Raw genomic sequence first — 16,176 nt, 5'->3', positions numbered from 1 at the left:
CACCGAAACCCAGGTCGGAACCAAGCAAAGCTTCGGATTCCAAAAAACCACCGGAACCGAAAAAACCATTGGATCCAAAGAAACAGTTGGATCCAAAAACAACATCCGACCCGAAAAAACCTTTGGAACCGAAAAAACCTTCGGAGCCCAGAAAACCTTCGGAGCCCAGAAAGACTCCTGCTTCCCCGACAAAGTACATTGTCAAAAAACCAAAGCAAGCCGATTCGGTGCCGAAACCTTTTCCAGCACCAAAAGATCGGCCTCCAGCAGAAGTCTTACCTTATCCAGACCCTGCTCAAAAGACTCTGGCTAGAGACCAATCACTGGACAGTTGATTTTGGTCTCAAAGAAGCGACCACTGGACAGACCAGTTCCAGCTCCGCATGCAAAGAAGAAGGACATGGCTACCTCGCCTTTAAGACAGCCTTCCCCTTCTCCTCCACCTATGCCATCACCACATGCTCCCATACCACAGCATTCTCCAGCATCCTCTATAGACCATAGGGATGATAGCTCTGATGATATGGGGGGTAACATGCCTGATCCAGCCACACCTACAGGATCCCCTGACCCATGGGATGATTATACCACTCCAGATGTCCCAAATGTCCCTCAGAATGACTTATACCCCTCAAGGCCTTCCCCACCAGAAGACACTATAGGGTTTAACAAATTGATACACAGGGCTGCACAATATCACGGGGTAGACATACATACAGACCCTGTAGGCGAAGACTTCCTTATGGATACCTTTGATAATGCACAAAGGTCTACATCCATTTTACCAATGCTTAAGGGAGTAATTAAACAAGCTTCTGAAGTCTTCAAAGACCCAGTCAGAACTCGAATCATTAACCCTCGTATAGAGAAGAAATATAAAGCCGCCCCTTCAGACCCCGCATATATTATAGGCCCAGTACCACTAGACTCACTTGTAGTTTCCAACGCACGCAAGAGAGCAAACTCGCAAACATCAGGTGATGCTGCCCCACCAGATAAAGAGTCTAAGTTACTGGACGCATCAGGGAAGAGAACTGCGTCTCAAGCAGCAGACATGTGGCGTATCGCCAACACACAGGCATTGCTAGCTAGATATGATAGAGCACATTATGACGAGTTAGAGTTACTATTGAGACACCTCCCTGACAAGTACAAGGATAGAGCACACAAACTCATCCAAGAGGGTAAAAACATTACAAACACCTCCATCAGGTGTGCCCTTGACGCAGCGGATACTGCGTCTAGAGCAGTTAACACCAGCGTCTTACTACGCAGACACGCCTGGCTACGTATATCAGGATTCAAACCTGAGGTACAAAGTGCCATTCTTAATCAACCTTTTGATGAGCAATACCTATTTGGACCCAATGGGGATGTATCTCTTGAAAAAATGAAGAAAGATACAGACACCGCCAGATCTATGGGAGCCCTGCAGTCGCAGGCTCCCAGACGTTCTTTTAGTCGCTCATCCTATAAAGGTGCCACCAGAGGATATTCCTCAGACACAGCTTCTGCCTCATACAAAGCCCCCACTCAGTCCAATTACGGCAAGGGCTACCAAAGGGGTGGGTACAGGGGTAACAATAACAAGGGCAGAGGTACAACTCCCGCTCTGCCTCTACCCCTGCCCAATGACTCCCTTCCCCTTCCCCTGTCCCATTCCACTCCTGTCGGGGGAAGACTCCAACAATACCTGCCAGCCTGGGAAAACATCACATCAGACAGGTGAGTGTTACAAATTATTCAATCAGGTTACTGTCTGGAACTAAAATCTACCCCCCAAACATACCACCCAAGCAGCGTCCAATGTCACAGGAACATTTAACATTGCTCAAGAGGTAATATCCCTCCTGCAGAAAAATGCAATAGAAATAGTTCCAGAGCACCAGAAAAGCAAAGGAGTATAGCAAAGGAGTATACTCACTATATTTCCTAATACCAAAAAAGGACGGATCTCTAAGACCCATCCTAGACCTCAGACCTCTAAACGTTTACATTCAGTCGGACCATTTCCATATGGTCACACTTCAACAGGTCCTTCCACTACTGGTACTAAACAACTTCCTTGCCACTCTAGATCTCAAGGACGCCTACTTCCATATTCCCATCCACGCAGCGCACAGAAAATATCTCAGATTTGTGCTAGATGGGCAGCACTACCAGTTCAAAGTGCTCCCATTCGGAGTCACAATAGCGCCAAGGTTGTTTACCAAATGCCTAGCAGTAGTAGCAGCACGCTTAAGAAGACAGCATATTCATGTCTTCCCATATCTGGACGACTGGCTCATAAAAGCCAGCTCATTCAGCCAGTGTGTACAACACACTCACGCTACCATTCAACTGCTTCACGACTTGGGATTCATAGTAAATCACACCAAGTCGCATCTATAACCCTCACACATGCAACAGTATCTCGGCGCTACAATAAACACCCAACTAAGCCTAGCGTATCCCTCTCCAGCAAGGATAACAAGCGTACACACTCTCCTAACAAAATTCAAGCCTCAGCACTCGCTACCAGCTCGAGTGTTCATGCAGCTCATAGGAATGATGGCATCTTGCATATTTGTAGTACCTCACGCAAGATTGCAAATGCGTCCACTTCAAGGGTGCCTAGCATGCCAATGGAACCAGGCTCAAGGTCAACTGACAGACCTAGTGTTGGTAGACGGTCGGACTCATCGTTCTCTGCAATGGTGGAACACCAAAAACCTTTCCAAAGGGCGACCGTTTCTAGAGCCAGTTCCTCAAATAGTCATGACAGCGGACGCATCGCTCTCCGGCTGGGGAGCCCACCTCCTGCATCACACCATGCAAGGCAGGTGGACACCGCAGCAAAAGCTACTCCACATCAACCACCTAGAGTTACTAGCTGTGTTTCTAGCCCTAAAAGCTTTTCAAACTCAAGTGTCAGGCAAAGCTGCCTTAGTCCACACAGACAATATGACAGCTATGTACTACATAAACAAACAAGGAGGGACACACTCTCTGCAGCTCTCTGTTAGCACAGCAGATATGGAGATGGGCTATACCACTAAAGATCTTCCTATTAGCCCAACACATCCCGGTACAAACACTATGGCAGATCTGCTAAGTCGACAAACTCAGCAAATCCACGAACGGGAACTTCATCCACAAGTTATTCATCCGTTCTTTCAAATGTGGGGACAACCTCAAATAGACCTCTTTGCCACCCATGAAAACGCAAAATGCCCAAACTTTGCCGCCAGATACCCACACCCATTGTCCAAAGGCAATGCGATATGGATGAACTGGTGAAAAATATTTGCGTACGCTTTTCCTCCTCTCCCACTGCTTCCATTAGTGGTACGCAAACTACAGCAACGTTCCCTAACGCTCATCCTAATCGCTCCAACTTGGGCCAGACAACCGTGGTACACCACGCTGTTACAAATGTCTGTAGTACCACACCAAAAACTAAACCTATCTTCACGCCTATTAACACAGAGCCCTGGAGAGATCAGACACCCGGACCCAGCTCAGCTCAACCTAGCGATCTGGCTCCTGAGGTCATAGTTAGGTTACCTCAACCTTCCCCACAGAATGTATGAACGTTATCGAAGAAGCTAGACGCCCCACCAGTAGAGCATGTTACGCTGCTAAGTGGAAAAGGTTTGTCATATACTGCCAGAACAACCAAATGAATCCTTTAGACGTGTCTATTCAACACATCATCGGTATTTATTGCACCTTCAAAAGTGTAACTTAGCCGACACGTCTATTAGGTTACGCCTTTCGGCCATTGCGGCATACTTGCAAAATAGGCAACATCTATCTCTTTTTAGAGTGCCAGCTATTAAAGCTTTCATGGAAGGATTCAAAAGAATAATTCTTCCCAAAACACCACCTGCACCAGTGTGGAATCTAAATGTGGTTCTCACAAGGTTAATGGGACCTCCCTTTGAACCATTACATAAATGTGAATTGCAATTTCTAACCTGGAAAGTAGCGTTCCTAGTAGCCATTACGTCTCTCAGAAGGGTTAGTGAACTATAAGCATTTACCATTCAGGAACCCTTTCTGCAAATGCATCATAACAAAGTGGTTCTTCGTACTAATCCAAAATTCCTTCCAAAAGTAATTTCCCTTTTTCATCTAAATCAATCTGTTGAGCTGCACGTATTTTTCTCGCAGCCTCAAACAGTCGCCGAAAGAGCTCTACACACTTTAGATGTCAAGAGAGCATTACTGTATCCATTGAAAGGACACAAACTTTTCGTAAGACACAACAACTTTCTGTGTCTTTCTCACTGCCACATAAAGGCAATCCCATTTCAAAGTCAGGGATCGCTAGGTGGATTGTTAAATGTATACAAATATGTTATCAAAAAGCCAAACGCACATTAACAATCCCACCAAAAGCCCATTCTACCAGGAAGATAGGGGATTCAATGGCATTCTTAGGGAACATTCCCCTAGATGACATATGCAAAGCAGCTACATGGTCTACACCGCACACATTCACAAAGCATTACTGTGTAGATGTGCAAACTAAACAACAAGCCACTGTGGGCCAGGCTGTACTAAAAACTCTGTTTCAAACAACTGCAACAGATACTGGTGGTCGCCGCTAGGTGTGGGAACGGCTATGTAATCTATGCATAGTGTGCAATCTGCAGCTCATATGCCTCGAACGGAAAATGCTACTTACCAGTATGCATCTGTTCTTGGCATGTAGAGCTGCAGAGTTGCACACGCCCACCCGCCTCCCCGGCTACATTTATCTGTTCCAGTATTATCTTAATTAGATACATATCACATGGACATCACTATCTCTTATACAGCTCCATCACTTCCCTAATGGCGAAAAACAATCTGTGGATGGAGCCGATGACCATGCGCAGTATCATCCAAAAGAGGAGTCACCTATCCCGTGACTTCCAAAGACTTTTCTACAACAAAACAAACTGTAAACATCCGGGCCCAACACTAGGTGGCAATCTATGCATAGTGTGCAACTCTCCAGCTCTACATGCCAAGAACAGATGCATACTGGTAAGTAGCATTTTTCTTTTAAACACAGCTATGATGGTGGCCAAGCGGGACATTGCGGCGGCCTGGATAAGCCCTGACCCGCCCACCTTCGAGAGGTGGCGGAGAGGGGTGGACTGGTGTGCAATCCAGGAGAAAGCCCTCTACAAAGCTAAGGGGTGTGTCAAGAAGTACCATGGAGTGTGGGGGAAGTGGTTGGGGAACGTGGAGGGTCCTGATTAATCTGGTTCCAACTTTTACACATGTTTTTATGGGGATCGTGATTGGGCGTTGTAGCGCTTGTGTGAATGAACTTATGTTTGTGATTTCCGTGTATTGGCTGAAGTGTTCTTATGTTTTTAAAATCAATAAAATTTGCTCATCAAAAAAAAATCTGGACTACTTTTAAAAGAAAGACTGGCTTAGGGAGGATGAATTACTATACAGAATTGTATGGCAATCTACGCTGCCAGAAAGTTTTTTCAGATCAAACTATGGCACACTGGGCGGGATGCGGCCTCACGAAAGTCGGGGATCTATTACGTACCGACGGAATTTACCAATTTAAGGATATCCAGTATAAATTTGGCATCGGGACTGGGAACTTTTTCAAATATATCTTCAGCTTAGAAGCTACCTGAGTTAAAAGCTGGGTGGACCCAACGGGTTCAGTAGGGTGAAAACCATAGAAGTCATAAGAAGCAGGGATGGCTGTTCTATTAAAGGAACCTATAGCGAACTTACGGCACTCAAATTGGATAATTTAGAAAAACATGCCGAAAAATGGGAAGGCAGGTTGGGCATTGACCCAGATAATTTTTTTCAGTCCCTAGAGTTGGGGCAGACAGTATTGCGCTCTGCTGGGCTTCAGGCCCAACACTATAAAACAGTGTTTTCCCTATACTATACTCCAGCAAACATTCTACAGTGGGGGGGGGGGGGCGCTGCAGGGAATTAGGTGTCCATGCTGTGATTCTGCACATGCTGATTTAGACCATATGTTTTCAACTTGCCCCCGATTAGACACGCTAAAAACCTCAATTACTACATTTTTTGAGTCCACTCTGGGCCTCAGGGTTAAGCTAACTTCACCTTTAATTCTTCTCAGGGTTGATAACACACAGGGACATACTATGTCTCTCCGCTTTCTTTTTCTTGCCATGGCAGTTCTACGAAGTTGTGTTGCCTCAGCTTGGCTAGACCAAGCCGCCCGACATTTAATCTATGGTTGGCACGGCTTCTTTCTATATTTAACCTTGAGAAGGGAATTTACGAAAGAAAAGGCAAGAAAGGGAAATCCCTTGGCAGACGTATATGGGCAGCCTTATATAGCTGGAGGGAATCCCAGGGCCCAAAATAGGCCCTAGGCTGCTGGAAAGAATGGCGCTTCTATATTGCCTAGATTTACTTCTATATCTTAGTTATTCATTTGTATAAATTATTTGAAACAAACATCAATTTTTTCATGTGTTATAATCTCATCTTTCTTCTTCTTTTGCTCTTTTTTGATGAAATGCTGTATGTAAAAACTGGAATTCTGATTCCTCATATATAATTGCAATGAATTGTTAATTGCTGTGCTGTTTATAACATTTTAAACTCAGTAAAAAAAAATTGAAAAAAGGAATGGAAAGATTGAAAGATGGAATAGAGTTTTGAGGGAAAGAATTCAGTTAGTGTTGTGCAGTGTTAAAAATGTAAAGGATGAGATGGAAGAACTTGTTAGAGCATACACAGTGACCTCTTCATGAGGGTGATATGTCACCATTTGCAAAGATAAGGGGGATAAAGTCTTGCACTTGTTGTGTCCACCTTGGATGATGAAAATTCAAGGGGACGTGGTAGTCAAGCAGTTGTCAGAAAAACCCTCAAGGAGTGTGTGAGAAAGCTGTCCAGGAGGTTTGAAGGTTCTGAAAAAGAAAATACACGAGTCAATGTTTAATATTGGAGATGTGGTGAGAATAAGATTGTGTAACTTTGAAAGAAATGTAATTTCTAAGTATTTGGGCTGCATCACAATAAGGAGAGTTGGTAGATTTGTGTTGGATTGATTTGAGCAATAGTAATGTGTGACACAAGAGCATGGTTGTGTTAGTTCTTCGATGTGTGTTTGATGTGAAGGCTGGGTGATTACATATCTCTTTACGTGTGGTCCTTGGTTTCTTTTTATCAGAGTGATATTGCATGCACATTATTTAGCCTTTGAAAGCGTATATTTTGTGTTCCCATTTTCCTTTCTGTTTCATGTTTGGTGTAGGAGATCTGTTTCATGTTTGGTGTAGGAGATAATGTAAAAAAAAATTGCATTGCCACCTGCAATTTTAAAGTCTTATCTTTAATGTTCACCATAATATTATAGCTATGTTTATTCTATTCATTTCACAAGAGACGGTGTGTTGAATTCCAGTATGATTTCTTTAAAGAAAATTCCTTTCCCTAATATTCTATATGCCCACTTGCCCATTGTGAGCATTCCACTTTGTCATTTCAAGCAGCTGTTATGAATGCATTTTACTTTTTCAGAATAACCAACTGTTCTACTTACCTCTGAAGCCCTAAAGTTGTTTCATAAGGTCAGTGATTATTTTGGAAATAAGTGACAGCAGATGAAAGAGAGCGCAGAAAGTACTCCAAGCCTCCTTGAGTAATTAAATGTTGAACTATTTGAAGACCTGGTGTTGGAATACAGTGTTAGCAGGGGCAAGACTACCGGCCTACCTGCCTCTCCTACAATCAGGTCCGTCAACCAACATTTTCGGAAATGGATGCTGCATGCGTAAACTTGTTACGTCACTGGAAAAAGCATTTGGAGTTTGTGTGGTACATGTGGCCATGAGCACACTACCTTCCATTTTGTGTGTTACAGAATCGGGTACGTAAGGTGGAGGGTCAGAAAGAACTCCAACAGTTGATGGGAATTAGAGGAAATTCATGGATCTTTGGAGTGAGTTTAGGAGAGGAAACTTTGGGTCCCTTTTATGCTTTCCCCTTTGTTCTTTGGGGAAGGGCTAACCACCACATGTTAACAGGTAGCTGAGTGGGAAAGCCGGAAATATTTTTTGTGCTCTTAATTTGGGTTTCTCCTGACCGGAGACTGCCAATCTAGTCCTACCTTCATGCTTACACCCTGACCAAAGACCATCACTGGGCCAATCTACTTGCCGGTGCTCTCTTAGTCAGCATCAGGAAACTACTGGGACAGCTGCTGGAGTAAAGGGATCAGATAACTGTAGTTTAATGCAGACCAGGCTCTGAGAAGACACCGGCAGTTGTGTCCATTGACCCTGCTCTAGACAAAGAGTAGGATGAGGCCTGTGAAGCAGACCATATGATGAAGGTTGAATCACAGCCAGAGCTGCAAGAGTTGCCAACTGATATAGGGCATTGACGGGAAGATTTTCGCTGGGCTCCAGAATGTATCCTACTCTTGTAAACCAGACAAAGTTTCCACCAGAGTAGTTGGCCAACAGCATGGTTCAGGAGGATGGGCTGTTATGTAGTGAGCCCATGAATCCAGGACTCTGTGCCAGTAAGAGGCTAGTGGTTCTGCAAGATCACATGAGGTAGCTTTAGCAGGGCACCAGGACATCAAGAAGACAAAAGACCAATCAGAGTCCTTGTCCTGCTGGCTAACTATGGGACGAGATATAGACAGGTTATTAGAAATTGAGTCTCTAGTTGACAGTGGGTTGCACCCTGTCCAAGCAGGGACTCACTGTAGTAAGGGTAAGGGAATCACACCGCAAAGATAACCCCTACTCTCCCCCTTAGTAGCTGGGCATGAGCAGTCAGGCTTATCTCAGAGGCAATGTGTAAAGCACACACAAACATTCACCACACACCCTCTACAAAAGGAGTCCAGACCAGTTTAATTAAAATATCACTTTTAAAAGATTAAGCAAGTTTGGTCCATAGAAATCAATGGATTACTTCATTTTAGCACAAAGTAGCTTAGCTGTGTCAAAAATCAAAGATGGTGCATGGCGCAGGGGAGGTGAGGCGCCTGAAAAGTAATGAGATGTGTCTGTTCCTTACTGGCATGTGAGTTGTTGCGTCAGTTTCCTGACATGCAGCCTTGGTTCCTTACTGCTTAAGAAAAGGGGGTGGTGATGAACAGAGTGCCTGAATTAAGCAGACCACTCTTACCCAGTCCAAAGATCAGGGCTTGATCCATCACCGTTTTTTAGCTCACTGCACCATCCCAGCTCAGAACTTGGCTATATGCAAATTAGTCTGTTCCTGTCCCAGTGCATAATGGGAACAGGGCAAACCAAACTACCAAGCCAATTCTTATACTGGGAAGGAAACAAGTTTCCGGGGACCGGTTTCTGCCATTTCAGGGGTCGTCGGCCCGGCTTGCTTGAATCCTGATGGTGCAATGAGCAAGGGACTCACATCTGAGTAAACCCTTCCACGCTTATGGTGGACAAAATGATTCAGAAAAGGGGGTGGTGATGAACAGAGTGCCTGAATTAAGCAGACCACTCTTACCCAGTCCAAAGATCAGGGCTTGATCCATCACCGTTTTTTAGCTCACTGCACCATCCCAGCTCAGAACTTGGCTATATGCAAATTAGTCTGTTCCTGTCCCAGTGCATGATGGGAACAGGGCAAACCAAACTACCAAGCCAATTCTTATACTGGGAAGGAAACAAGCTTCCGGGGACCGGTTTCTGCCATTTCAGGCGTCGTCGGCCCGGCTTGCTTGAATCCTGATGGTGCAATGAGCAAGGGACTCACATCTGAGTATACCCTTCCACGCTTATGGTGGACAAAATGATTCAGAAAAGGGGGTGGTGATGAACAGAGTGCCTGAATTAAGCAGACCACTCTTACCCAGTCCAAAGATCAGGGCTTGATCCATCACCGTTTTTTAGCTCACTGCGCCAGGGACAGACTAATTTGCATATAGCCAGGTTCTGAGCTGGGATGGGGCAGTGAGCTAAATAACGGTGATGGATCAAGCCCTGATCTTTGGACTGGGTAAGAGTGGTCTGCTTAATTCAGACACTCTGTTCATCACCACCCCCTTTTCTGAATCGTTTTTGGCCACTATAGGTGTGGCAGGGTATACTCAGACATGAGTCCCTTGCTCTCTGCTCCGTCAGGATTCAAGCAAGCCGGGCCGACGAGGCTGAAATGCCAGAAACTGGTCCCCGGTAGCTTGTCTCCTTTCTGGCGAAGAATTGGCTTGGTAGTTTGGTCTGCCCTGTTCCCATGATGCACTGGGCCAGGGACAGACTAATTTGCATATAGCCAGGTTCTGAGCTGGGATGGGGCAGTGAGCTAAATAACGGTGATGGATCAAGCCCTGATCTTTGGACTGGGTAAGAGTGGTCTGCTTAATTCAGACACTCTGTTCATCACCACCCCCTTTTCTGAATCGTTTTTGGCCACTATAGGTGTGGCAGGGTATACTCAGACATGAGTCCCTTGCTCACTGCTCCATCAGGATTCAAGCAAGCCGGGCCGACGAGGCTGAAATGCCATAAACCGGTCCCCGGTAGCTTGTCTCCTTTCTGGTGAAGAATTGGCTTGGTAGTTTGGTCTGCCCTGTTCCCATGATGCACTGGGCCAGGGACAGACTAATTTGCATATAGCCAGGTTCTGAGCTGGGATGGGGCAGTGAGCTAAATAACGGTGATGGATCAAGCCCTGATCTTTGGACTGGGTAAGAGTGGTCTGCTTAATTCAGACACTCTGTTCATCACCACCCCCTTTTCTGAATCGTTTTTGGCCACTATAGGTGTGGCAGGGTATACTCAGACATGAGTCCCTTGCTCACTGCTCCATCAGGATTCAAGCAAGCCGGGCCGACGAGGCTGAAATGCCAGAAACCGGTCCCCGGTAGCTTGTCTCCTTTCTGGTGAAGAATTGGCTTGGTAGTTTGGTCTGCCCTGTTCCCATGATGCACTGGGCCAGGGACAGACTAATTTGCATATAGCCAGGTTCTGAGCTGGGATGGGGCAGTGAGCTAAATAACGGTGATGGATCAAGCCCTGATCTTTGGACTGGGTAAGAGTGGTCTGCTTAATTCAGACACTCTGTTCATCACCACCCCCTTTTCTGATTGGTTCCTTACTGCAGCGCGTTGTTGATGAAGGATCGACCTCAAGAGAGGATGGGCCGAAAATCCAGACGTGCTATGTCGCTGTGACAGCGGCGAAGCAGTTGCTGCACTGATTTCACATCGCAAAGCAGGCGCTGCATCGATTTCTCAGCTGCGAAGACGGCACTGCGTCAGTCTTTTGCAGCACGGGGTCAATAAAACAAACCCTGGTCGATGCATGGATTTTCTCCTTAAGATCACCAGGTTACACTTCCAAGGAACTGGATTTGGCACCGCTTGGCAAGTCAGGACCCTCTGCAGAAGAGCCCATGCTCAAAGGTGAAGTCTTTGATGGCCCTGAAACTTCTTAACAGAAGGCAAGTATGCACAAGCCCCTGGAGAACTTTAAAAGCAGGATGTAGAAAGCAAAGTCCAGTCCTTTCACTCCCAGGACAGAAGCCGCAAGCAGCAGGCCAGCACAACAAAGCAACAGCAAGAGTGCCAGTCCTGTGAGAAGTTAGACTGGCATATGATATCCACTATTCCAGTGGGCACCTTGCACCAGTCTAACCGACCACTATTGATGGTGGTTGTAAAGTCAACCTTATAGACAAGCTATCCTAGTGGTAGCATGGACCAGCAGTCATAGGCTAAGACTTCAGAGAGCATGTGAAGCAAGCTGTTTTACCAATTATAATCCCTTGAACACCAAATGAAAGGACACCACACAAGGTATATATCAAATATATATGTATTTATTTGTAGCACAACCCCTCTGCACTCTTTGAGGTCAGAGATTGAAGTACATCACAAGTTATTCAATTAGCATACGATAAGTTGCACAAATACAGTTATGTCCTAGGGGCCTCACAAACCATATACTAAGTAAGTGGTATAAGAACCACTTCAGAAATAGTGAATATGCCTAGGGCCTAAGGAATCGCTGGGGCTACACTAAACAACCATAGGTTAGGAAGTAGGAGACTCCCCGGGAGACGCGTGCAGTGTCTAAACACAGTCGCGAGTTCCCATTGACTTATAATGGAGAAGGAAGAAGTTATAAAGTTCCGGGTGGACTACGACAAAACCCCTTTGGACTAGGACACTTGGAGAGTCAATACCCACGGGAGCACCGGAATACTCGAGTTACCTCACCCAGGGAAGCCAGGTGCATAGGTGTCTTTTCATGTCGGGTTTCGTCGTCGTTTTCTATGGAGATCTGCAAAGAAGTGCTGCAGGCGACCAGAGGAAAAGTGTCCGGGTGGATCCAAGGGTGGATGGAAGATGTGAAGAACCTGAAAGCAGAGGGGACAGAGTCTGGGTCACTAGCCAGTGACCAGAAAGGAACCAGGCGATGTCGCGATCTCAGGTGAAGCTCGTCTCTGCAGCTTCGAGGGCCAGGAGGCGTCGACGATGACCAGGAGCTGGATTCGAGCAGTCCCACGAAGGATCGAGTTGACTGCAGTGTCGGTATCCGGATTGGACCCAACAAGCCTTGGCAAATGCAATCCACGCAGGAAGGGAAAATTGGCTTCGGAGCAGACCAGCAAGGTCTGAGGAACTTCTCCTTTGCAGGGAAGCTGGAGCAGGCCTGGAGCAACCAGGAAAGCAGTTTGGTTTCAAAGGTTTGTCTTCAGAGGGCTCACTAGCCAGCGGGCTAGTAACCGGGAAGACGCGTTCAGCTGAAATGCAAGAGCGGGCCCCACGCGGCACTCGTGGAGTGTGGAGGGCTGAGCTTCAGTGCAAATGACGCTCGGGTCTGGGGCTTCTCGTACCCCAATGCACAACTGCGAGGGTGCCTCGGTAGTCGAGCTGTTAGCAAAATGCAGGATGTCCAGGGTGTCCGGTCCCACGTCTCTCGTGTCCGCCACGGGTCTCACCTTTGCTGTGGATGTGGGTCGGAGTCAGAGAAGTCTGAGTGTCCAGTTCCTGTGTCGCTGAGTTTTCGGGTTCCGGCCGGAGCGTCGACCAAGCAGACCGGCAAGTTACTGGTGGTGCCTGTTTGCACAGGGTGGTCACTCCTTGACCACAAGGGAGATGTCAAGAGTCAAGAAGATTTTATTGTATGGTTAATAAAAACCTTTACAAAAGTGAAGGTACATTAGTTTAAAATTCCTTAAAAAAAAACATTAAAAAGTATTTAAATTCATAGAATGTCAGATTGAAATTCACTACATCGACCAGCTTTATATTAATTCTATACAAGAATTGGTCTTTTTTCAGAAATTGAATGTCAGTGTGAATCGATCCATGAGCTGTTACAGGACAGTTCGTACAGCTCATCCTTCTCAAGTTTTGGTCGATCTACTGCGAGTTGTGTGATACCAATTAAATGGCGAAAGATAGCTGGCGCAATTTCTAGCCTAAGAGTCGAACAAGGGTTCTTACTGCCTCTTTACATTACATCTTAGTCTAAATTTTTAACAACCCTTTACAATAACACCTCTTTTGATCTCAAAGTTCATTACAAACTTGACTGATCTACAAATGAATTGTGGATCCGCAGTACACAGAACTTGTATGATGGCGGATCGACAGGTACGTGTTCCATAGTCGTTCCTGGTCCAGAGTGGGACCGATGCAAAATAGGTGGATAAGTCTTGTTTTATGGCACCACATAAGTCACACTCCTTGTTGTCTGGTTTCCTCCAATCTGGTTGATCTGCATTTGTTGGCAGGTTTCCCATCCTTAAGCTAAGGTATTTCAGTTTGACAAATGATGAAAAGGATAACCCAAAATAGACTGCGGATTTTGGCATAGTATATGATTGAATTACCATCCAGGAATGTGCGCGATGACTGAAGATTGACTTGTCATAGATTAGCGAATGCCTGTTTGCTGCCCTTTTAACTACTTGCTTGAATGATGATACCGGTAGCTTGGTTTGCCACAATGATGCAAGTTCGGTGGTATCAAGGGACAGGTTTAGGAACTTAGTATATTGGGAGTTCGGACTATTTTGCATTGCCTCCCATGTGGCAGAATTGATCTCCGTTTCCCTGTTCATCCAGATGTCATACCAAAACTTAATGGTCTCATATTTTTTTTGCAGTTCTTGTGATTGTAGTCCAAACTCGAGTCGGACCTGAGCCGGAGAGGCGTTGTACGGTAAACAGAATATATGCTTATAGACTCTGGTTTGAATTTTGTCTAGAAGCTGCGCACTTCTCCCATGGTGTAACACGCTGCCGTAGGCTATTGTAGGGAGTAGCTTGGCCTTGATGACTGTCAGAAGTGGATTAAACAGAGGGCCTTTTAGCTGTTTGGAAATACTGTTGAATACATGTAACAGAGCTGTACCCTTTTTTTCGATGACCTCGAAATGCAAGGAAAAGTTGAAGCGTCTGGCCAGATGTATTCTCAAGTATTTATAGCTATCCACTACCTCCAGTTTTTTATTGTCTATAACGAAAAGTGGCAAGGTTTTGCGTTGGCGAGTTATTATCATAATCTTTGTTTTCTGGCTGTTTATTTCGAGAAGATTCAGTTTAGTGTATTCGGCCAGTTCATGCAAGAGACGTTGCAGAACTATTTTGGTCTGACTAAGCAGTACCACATCATCGGCATAGGAGAGATGTGTCAACCGTAGTGTTCCCAGCCGTGGCGGGTGGGCGTTAATTCCATCTAGCTTTGTAGTTAGGTCTGCCATGAATAAATTAAAAAGATGGGGTGCCAGAACGCAGCCTTGTTTCAATCCGTCATATGTCCTGATCTTCCTTGTTAACTGGTGCCCGTTTGCGATCTTTACCTGCATCCAGGTATCTGTGTATAAGTCTATTATGGGATTTAGAATTGTATCAGGCAGGCCCTGCTGTTTTAACTTGGACCATAGTAGCTGACGGTTGACACGGTCGAAAGCCGCCTTGAAATCAACAAAGCAGGTGTATAATGCTTGACGGCTTTGTATGCTCTTTTCGGCGATTAAACTTATCGCCATGGCATTAGCCATGGTGCCTGTACCCCTGCGAAACCCAGTCTGATTTCCCGGGATTTTCTTATTTTCTTCAGACCATTTAGTAAGGTCACGTAGCACCAGGGATGCATGATATTTTGCTTCGGCATCAATAAGTGCTATCAGACGGTAATTAGCTGGATTTTTTCGATCTCCTCCTTTGTAGATCGGGTTTATAATCGCCCCTCTCCAGCTTTCTGGGAGCCGCCTTGAGTTGTTTATTGACCTAAATAAGATGTTTAATTTGCGTGCCCAATATTGGGGGTCCTCCTTGTAGATAGCCTGAGGGACACCATTCGGTCCTGGTGCGATATCTTGCCTGCTTCTTTTAATTAGTTTTTCTAATATGTCTAATTCTGCGTGAGAACTAGATGCCTGATCTCCACCTTGCTGATTGGTATACAGATTGTTTAATTGCGCTAGGACTTTAGCTGTTGTTATGGGCGGCGTAGATGGATTTACTGAGAATGTGTCAAGTAGATGTTGTACCCATGTGTTTTCTGTAACACAGGTCATATTGATTGTTTGTACTGATCTGTTTATAGTGTTTACCTGCGACCAAAATGCTCTGGAATCAGATTTCTTTATGTTGTGCAATAGTTTAGTCCAAAAATCTGTTTCTCTGGGTTTTTTTTCAATCCATATTTGTCTTTTATATTGTTTCCTTACTAGTCGGATTGTTTGCCAAATATGCAGATCTGAAGTACGGCCCTTTGCACGCCTCATGAACTTCCGCAGACGCCTTCTTAAGGACAGTAAGGTCTTTCTGAACTGACCGTTGTTCTTTTGGTGAGACTTCATCCTCGAGTTGGTTCCGGTCTTTGGTAGTTTGTTCAAAAAGGCGGTCCATGTTTCTGCGCAAATTGCATTTCCGTTGGTTATATTTTGGAATAAGTACTTTGCTTCCTGTGCTATTTGCGCTAGTGAATTATTCGTCCATCTTAGTCGCTTCAGATTGCTTGTCGATATTTCCCCAACTGATGATTGGGCTTTTAAATGTTTCCATGGTGCCAGGTTGATTTCAATATGCTGCATTGAATGGTCACTGTCAGCCGAACATAGGATTTGGAACTTTTTGATTAACCCCAGCAGCGGGAGCGAGACGATGGTATAATCCAGGATTGTACTTGCTCTGGGGCATATAAAGGTGTTAGAGGGGGGTTTGTCCTGTTTAATTCTTCC

General features: G+C 45.4%; 2 protein-coding genes across 3 annotated transcripts in view; both read left to right on the top strand.

Annotated features, from left to right (window-relative positions):
* Positions 1 to 16,176, top strand: part of TRIM23 (tripartite motif containing 23) — a 712,673-nt gene that overhangs the window by 519,752 nt on the left and 176,745 nt on the right. The gene's annotated exons all lie outside the window — the stretch shown is intronic.
* Positions 536 to 15,722, top strand: LOC144819101 (uncharacterized). Its single transcript, XM_078677101.1, has 2 exons — positions 536 to 1,598; positions 15,667 to 15,722. Exons 1-2 carry the CDS (start codon positions 536 to 538, stop codon positions 15,720 to 15,722), a joined length of 1,119 nt encoding a protein of 372 aa, XP_078533227.1.

This window comes from Lissotriton helveticus, chromosome 2_1 (assembly GCF_964261635.1).
Source record: "Lissotriton helveticus chromosome 2_1, aLisHel1.1, whole genome shotgun sequence".
Taxonomy (NCBI): Eukaryota; Metazoa; Chordata; class Amphibia; order Caudata; family Salamandridae; genus Lissotriton; species Lissotriton helveticus.
Note: the sequence above shows the minus strand (reverse complement) of the source record. Positions and strands in the feature narration are given on the sequence as shown.